Source organism: Lolium rigidum, chromosome 2 (assembly GCF_022539505.1).
Source record: "Lolium rigidum isolate FL_2022 chromosome 2, APGP_CSIRO_Lrig_0.1, whole genome shotgun sequence".
Lineage (NCBI taxonomy): Eukaryota > Viridiplantae > Streptophyta > Magnoliopsida > Poales > Poaceae > Lolium > Lolium rigidum.
This window is the reverse complement of record NC_061509.1, coordinates 208,186,974-208,194,586: the sequence shown is the minus strand read 5'-3', so window position 1 is coordinate 208,194,586 and position 7,613 is coordinate 208,186,974. Positions and strand designations below refer to the sequence as shown.

The following is a 7,613-nucleotide window of genomic DNA, read 5'->3' as shown; positions in this document are numbered from 1 at the left end:
AATGAAAGAGAGAGAGGGGGAAGGAGATGCCTAGCACAGGTGCCGGCGGAGGAGCAGCGCAAGGCGCGGTGGTGTGTGGAGACGGCGCGCCGGAAGGAACAAGGAAGTTCGCCGGGGAATTTGGTTGTGGGCAGGTATGGCCGGTGGAGGATTTGGAGGTGGTTCATCGGTGAGAAAAGGAAGGAAGAATGTGTGGAGGAGGAGAAGTCGGGAGGGGATAAGCCTGGGCGCTTTCTCTCCGCTACAGAAGGACGCGTGGCGAGCGGAGGATGCGGAGGACGCGAGGACGCGATCCCCCGCCTGATGGCCAGCGTTTTCCAATAAATTGCCAACCATCCTCCCGCCACTTCTATAAAACCTCAGTCTCCCCCTGACACCCTCCTTACTTGCTCCATGTGAAGCCACTAATTACAGCCACCCAGCCACCCAGCCCTCTCTTTAACTCCATTGCTGGATCCACTCTAGCTACTCCCCCCAGCAGGACGCAGCAGCAGAGTATATACGTACGTACGGCGAGCTTGCTCAGTCGCTCGCTAGCAATGGAGGTGGGGACGTGGGCGGTGGTGGTGGCGGCGCTGGCCGCGTACATGGCGTGGTTCTGGCGGATGTCGCGCGGCCTGCGCGGGCCGCGGGTGTGGCCGGTGCTCGGCAGCCTGCCTGGCCTCGTGCAGCACTCCGAGGACATGCACGAGTGGATCGCCGCCAACCTGCGCCGCTCGGGCGGCACCTACCAGACCTGCATCTTCGCGGTGCCCGGCGTTGCGCGCCGCGGCGGGCTGGTCACCGTCACCTGCGACCCGCGCAACCTGGAGCACGTCCTCAAGTCCCGCTTCGACAACTACCCCAAGGGCCCCTTCTGGCACGGCGTCTTCCTCGACCTCCTCGGCGACGGCATCTTCAACTCCGACGGCGACACCTGGGTCGCGCAGCGCAAGACGGCGGCCCTCGAGTTCACCACCCGCACGCTGCGCACCGCCATGTCCCGCTGGGTCTCCCGCTCCATCCACGGCAGGCTCCTGCCCATCCTCGCCGACGCCGTCGCTTCCAAGGCGCACGTCGACCTGCAGGACCTCCTCCTCCGTCTCACCTTCGACAACATCTGCGGCCTCGCCTTCGGGAAGGACCCGGAGACGCTCGCCGAGGGCCTGCCCGAGAACGAGTTCGCCTCCGCGTTCGACCGCGCCACGGAGGCCACCCTCAACCGCTTCATCTTCCCCGAGTGCCTGTGGCGGTGCAAGAAGTGGCTGGGCCTCGGCATGGAGACCACGCTCACCCGCAGCATGGCGCACGTTGACCAGTACCTCGCCGCCGTCATCAAGACGCGCAAGCTCGAGCTCGCCGACGCCGCCGCCACGCACGACGACCTGCTCTCCCGCTTCATGCGCAAGGGATCCTACTCGGACGAGTCGCTGCAGCACGTCGCCCTCAACTTCATCCTCGCCGGCCGCGACACCTCCTCCGTGGCCCTCTCCTGGTTCTTCTGGCTCGTGTCCACGCACCCGGCCGCGGAGCGCCGGATCGTGGCCGAGCTCTGCGCCGTGCTCGCCGCGTCCCGCGGCGCCCACGACCCGGCATTGTGGCTGGCGGAGCCATTCACGTTCGAGGAGCTCGACCGCCTCGTCTACCTGAAGGCGGCCCTCTCGGAGACGCTCCGTCTCTACCCGTCCGTCCCCGAGGACTCCAAGCACGTCGTCGCCGACGACTACCTCCCCGACGGCACGTTCGTGCCGGCCGGCTCGTCCATCACCTACTCGATATACTCCGCGGGGCGCATGAAGACGGTGTGGGGCGAGGACTGCCTCGAGTTCCGCCCCGAGCGGTGGCTGTCGGAGGACGGGACCAAGTTCGTGCAGCACGACTCGTACAGGTTCGTCGCGTTCAACGCCGGGCCGAGGGTGTGCCTGGGCAAGGACCTCGCCTACCTGCAGATGAAGAACATCGCCGGGAGCGTGCTCCTCCGGCACCGCCTCGCCGTCGCGCCGGGCCACCGCGTCGAGCAGAAGATGTCGCTCACGCTCTTCATGAAGGACGGGCTACGGATGGAGGTATGTCCGCGCGACCTAGCCCCATTCCTCGACGAGCCCTGCGGCGTGGAAGCCGCCGCCGCCGTGGCAGCAGCAGCAGCAGCAGCGAGTGCCACAGCGCCGTGCGCGTAGAAGACCTTGCTTGGCCTGCGCCATGCTTCGTGCTGTTTGTTGGAAAGATACCGGACATTGAATGTGTAGATAGAGCAGCGGTACAGGACCGTAAGTAAATTGAAGATGGGGTTGGTGACAACATTCAAGTCACCCTTTTCCAGAATTTACAGTCCGGATAGGAGAAAACCGGGAAACTTTGCAGATCACAAGATCTAGCTGGATTTGTATTTGCAGAAAAAATAACAGAAATTGATATGTGATGTATCGTAGCCACCGTGAAGCAGACGGCCGGAGAGAGGAGCAAGTGATTCAAATTTGTTTGTAGTAGCTCGGAGTGGGTGACCAGCTAGCCAACTAGCATATTCTATTTTTGGAGATTTTTTTTCAAACTTGTCTTAGTATTGTATTCTTACAGAGTTCATATTTGGTCCGAAAACATGTAAGTAGATGTGTTCTGGAGATTGTTGCTTCTTAGACACCATGTTTCATCCATGACAAGTTTCTTCTTTGCTATGTGACTTTAGCTGTACGTTTTTGTAGCTGCCCTAGCTAAGCTTGGTGTCCTGCTCTGCATGGCATGATGCCCTAGATTGTCGCTCGTGCAACCGTGCATGCAGATATGGGTGCCTTGATGAGGTTTTTGTTGCGCCGTCCGATCTGGTGGGGAGTTGTAGTACTCGCTATCAAGAATCGCAGCTGCATAAAAGTTCGATGTGGATGGCGCTGAACATACTACACCATATATTTGTCTGTTGTTCACTCTGCCCGCAGGTTCGTCGTCATACACTCCTCTAATTACATCGTCGTTAGGACAACGATGGTTCCCTTTCAGCAGGGATTTTGCAATGCGAGACAGTGATGTATGTTTCTTTCCATCCAAACAAATTAAGTAAGGATAGTAGACAGTGAAGTTCATGCAGTTGGGTTGGACTTTCTAGACGTGTAGATAGGCGTTGTTGCCTTTCGTGTGTGATGGTTGGTTTGTTTGATGCAACAGTATTAATCTACCTCTATCTACCTTATTATTTTCAGCAAGGATTTATGACTTGATTTGATCGGTAGCTAAATTTGATCGAGTTAGCCATTCCATTGACGTCATTGATTCTCTTCATACGGCTCCTTAACCACCAATTAGTAGAACTGATAAATTATTATGTACTCTTTGTAAAAAGGTGCCTTTGGTTCTCCGCAAAAAAAAAGGTGCCTTCGGTTAGAATAGATAGTCTAGATACATGTGACCAAAGATTTCGAAATTTCCAGTGACAAACACAAAAAAATAAAACAATATAAGTGAACAAAAAAAGTGGTGACAATTTTTTGCTCTCCCCTGCCTTGTCCCATGGAGGTGCCACAGCTATGGACTCGAAAGTTCTTAGCATAAAACTACCACCTTCTCTGCTTAAATTCCGAAAAACTATCACTTTTCAAAAAAAAAAATCGCGTAAATCTGCTACCTCCGCCAACAGCTGGCCGGGCGAGCTACGGTGCGGGCTCCCTCCGCCAGTAGCCTGTCGGGCGAGCTCCACTAGGGACTGGGAGGGAGAGCTCCGGCGCTCGTGGGGTCCGACGGGGCCGGGCAGGGCCGATGCAGGCTCCCTCCAGCGCATGCGAACTCCTCCAAGGGCCGGCCGGGCTCCCTCCACCAGGGCCCGGCGAGCTCCCTCTGCCACAGCACGGCGGAGCTCCGGCCATGGCGCACAACCATCTGCCATGGTGAACGGCGGGGAAGGATTGGAATTTTTTCTATTTTATCTATTTTTCTTTTTTCATATAGTTTTTTATTTCTTCTAGATATTTTCACTTTGTAAAATTATTAGATTTTGCCAAGTCCTGTAGGTGGGTCCATCTAGTCAAAAACATTGTCAATCCAGGTTTAATTTAGGATTAGTGCCCATTGCAAAAAAGTTGCCGTATAATGGTAGATTTATGCGATTTTTTTTAAAAAAGTGGTAGTGTTTCGGAATTTGAGCACGAAAATGGTAGTTTTATGCTAAGAACTCCATGCTCGATGGTAGAGGCGACTTCAGTCCTTGAGCCAGCCATCCCCATGTCGGCCTTCTCCGCCTTGTCCCGTGGAGGTTGCTTGGCTGTGGAGCTCCCGTGGAGGTGCTCACCTGAACATACTCAAAATTTGTGATACCTTCGATTCGGATTACGGGATGAAGTATAGTACATCCTCTGTCCATGAATACAAAACCAAATCGTTTTTCCTATCAAACTTTCACTAATGATTTAGTCAACCAAATATAAGTTATATATCATTCAAAATTATAGCATTGGAAACTTTATTAAAATGTGCATCCGATGATATAGTTTGAACGACATGCAACTCATATTTAGTTGACCCAGTTCTTAATCAATGTTTGCATCAAAAAATAAAGTAGCATTGTATTTAAGAACAAAGGGAGTAGCTTTTTCATAACATACCATAGGTTTATATCAAATTAAGAAGTACGTGCTTGGAAAAATCACTTCTAGCAAGACTAACATACTTCACTAGATTCTTTGTTTACCAGACAAACTGTTTATCTTCGTGGTATGTATCAACCAATAAGAATATGCCAGGGCTAAGGTTTCACCTGCATGCAACTGTGTACAAACATCGAGATATAAAAAATACAATAAAATGTCTTCGGTAATAAAATTATGTAACAGGGATATATGTGGGTGATGTCTTCTTTGGTCCCCATAGACTGCAATCATAGTAATCACGGATTCAAGTGTCCTGCCAATTACCCTACTCACACTGTGAGAATACACAGTTATTAGAAATAAACAAAACAAAGCATTAGGTTATGTGGCATCACCGTTACTTCCGAGATAATCATATTAAAATATTTTAATCCCATTTACTATCAATAGGGTTTCGTGTGTAGCGTGCAAATCTCTTCTACAAATACATTTACATTTGTCGATCTTTTGGGGTCTACATAAAGCAATAGATTACACCAAGAAACCCATGTAGAAGTGTATGTGTGCCGCGAGGTTAGGCCTCAACCCTCAGCCCATGAAAACTATGCACACATGATTAGACCAACAAGCATAAACATTGAATACAAAATATGAATAGATGAATACGATGTCGCAAATCATGAAAGAATCAATGGTACAAGTATAAAATGGATAATGAAGAAGACATGGCTATGGAGATAGTGGTCATGGCAGAGCTTCGGCATCGAGGAATGGATGGGGTACTCTCTCTGGCGGCTGCTGCAGTGTGATCTATTACTCTAGCCAGTGGACAAGCATAGGATTTCAGAGGTCTTCTGTTGAAAATTTTCAGTGGTGCCCTTAAAAAGTTGCTCGGTTTGACGGTGTGGAGACACCGCCCACTTGGTACGAAGGGACATTATGGTTGGCGCCCGCTATACCTGTCATTTTCTAACTCTTGTTTCACATATTTTCTTGTCTTTTTGAATCATCAAAACATCCATTTCTGCAAGGAAACAAAATACCAAAGATATTTGCACATCTATGCAATAATTAGTGATAAGTTTACGGAGTATTTTCATCAAGAAATTACCACGTTTAAACAAAGATAAAATGAGTGTGAAAACCACTCATCAAATAGTCATTATTCAGGTGGATCGCTAGATATTGTCGGGGCTTGGCCAGAATCGAGGCGGCATGGTGGAATTTGACTGGATCCCAGGGAGTCTGGCGCCAGTCTAGTGACTTGTAAGCTGGAAATTTTCTCCCGCCAACCATCATGTGGTTTACACCTTACTATAAAAATCCCCCGGTACTACAGATGTGAGGTCGAGCAACTCGTTTTGTAGTTCACCTTAAATAAATCGAGTTAACCTAACTTACGGGATGATGTACACTTTTTTTTGCCAAAAAGGTAATAACTGCAAAATAGCGGCTACTTTGTAGTTTTGCCTCTTGTGCGGTATTTGGTTGAGTTACTCTAAAGCATTGTATATTTTCCGGTGAGGATGGATACGAGGAAAAGGAGTATCCACATAAGATCTTTCATATTGCAAAAAAAAAGTTAGGTATGAGATTTAGAGTTTCCTTAGTTTGATGTGAAACCTTAACATGGTGATATTTAGGCATGCCCAGATGTTTGCACAACTGACCATATATCCAAAGGAAATCCTAGTACAAAACGGGCTTTTTAAAGACATCCATCGCACTCTGAAACCTCTTTCCGTGTAGGGTATGAAAGATCGGTTACCCCCCCCCCCCCCCCCCCCCCCCCACACACACACCCCATCCCACAAAAAAACGACCGTATTGCCATAACCTAGGTAGAATCTGATACGTCTCCGACGTATCGATAATTTCTTATGTTCCATGCCACATTATTGATGATATCTACATGTTTTATACACATTATATGTCGTATTTATGAATTTTCCGGCACTAACCTATTAACGAGATGCCGAAGAGCCAGTTGTTGTTTTCTGCTGTTTTTGGTTTCAGAAATCCTAGTAAGGAAATATTCTCGGAATTGGACGAAATCAACGCCCAGGGTCCTATTTTTGCACGAAGCTTCCAGAAGACCGAGGGGTAAAGGAAGTGGGGCCACGAGGCGCCGACACAGCAGGGCGGCGCGGCCTGGGCCCTGGCCGCGCGGCCCTGGCGTGTGGGGCCCTCGTGTGGCCCCCCGCGTTGCCCTTCCGCCTACTTAAAGCCTTCGTCGCGAAACCACTAGTACCGAGAGCCACGATACGGAAAACCTTCCAGAGACGCCGCCGCCGCCAATCCCATCTCGGGGGATTCTGGAGATCGCCTCCGGCACCCTGCCGGAGAGGGGAATCATCTCCCGGAGGACTCTTCACCGCCATGGTCGCCTCCGGAGTGATGAGTGAGTAGTTCACCGCTGGACTATGGGTCCATAGCAGTAGCTAGATGGTTGTCTTCTCCTCATGTGCTTCATTGTCGGATCTTGTGAGCTGCCTAACATGATCAAGATCATCTATCTGTAATTCTATATGTTATGTTTGTCGGGATCCGATGGATAGAGAATACTATGTTATGTTGATTATCAATCTATTACCTGTGTGTTGTTTATGATCTTGCATGCTCTCCGTTATTAGTAGAGGCTCTGGCCAAGTTTTTGCTCTTAACTCCAAGAGGGAGTATTTATGCTCGATAGTGGGTTCATGCCTCCATTAAATCTGGGACAGTGACAGAAAGTTCTAAGGTTGTGGATGTGCTGTTGCCACTAGGGATAAAACATTGATGCTTGATGACCCACAAGTATAGGGGGTGTATCGTAGTACTTTCGATAAATAAGAGTGTCAAACCCAACGAGGAGCAGAAGATGTTGACAGGCAGTTTTGATGAAGGATTCACTGTAAATGCTCACAGACAAGTATTCAGGGGGTTTTGATGTAACAGCTGAATAAAGTATAAGTAAGTAAAATGCGAGAGAAATAATTGCAGCGAGTGGCCCAATCCTTTTTAGCACAAAGGACAGGCCGGTTTGTTTACTTATAATGACCAAACGTTCTTGAGGACACACGG

At 49.7% G+C, this 7,613-nt stretch overlaps 1 protein-coding gene across 2 annotated transcripts; it reads left to right on the top strand.

The window, feature by feature from the left end:
* The first annotated feature begins 539 nt into the window (after nt 1-539).
* LOC124688030 (cytochrome P450 86A2-like) lies at nt 540-7,526 on the top strand. Of its 2 annotated transcripts, XM_047221746.1 has the most exons (2): nt 540-2,085; nt 7,504-7,526. In XM_047221746.1, the coding sequence occupies exons 1-2, from the start codon at nt 540-542 to the stop codon at nt 7,524-7,526; spliced, it is 1,569 nt and encodes a 522-aa protein (XP_047077702.1). The 2 variants fall into 2 exon arrangements, with proteins under 2 accessions (XP_047077702.1, XP_047077701.1); XM_047221745.1 differs by lacking the exon at nt 7,504-7,526 and having other exon boundaries at nt 540-2,156.
* The last annotated feature ends 87 nt before the right edge of the window (nt 7,527-7,613 follow it).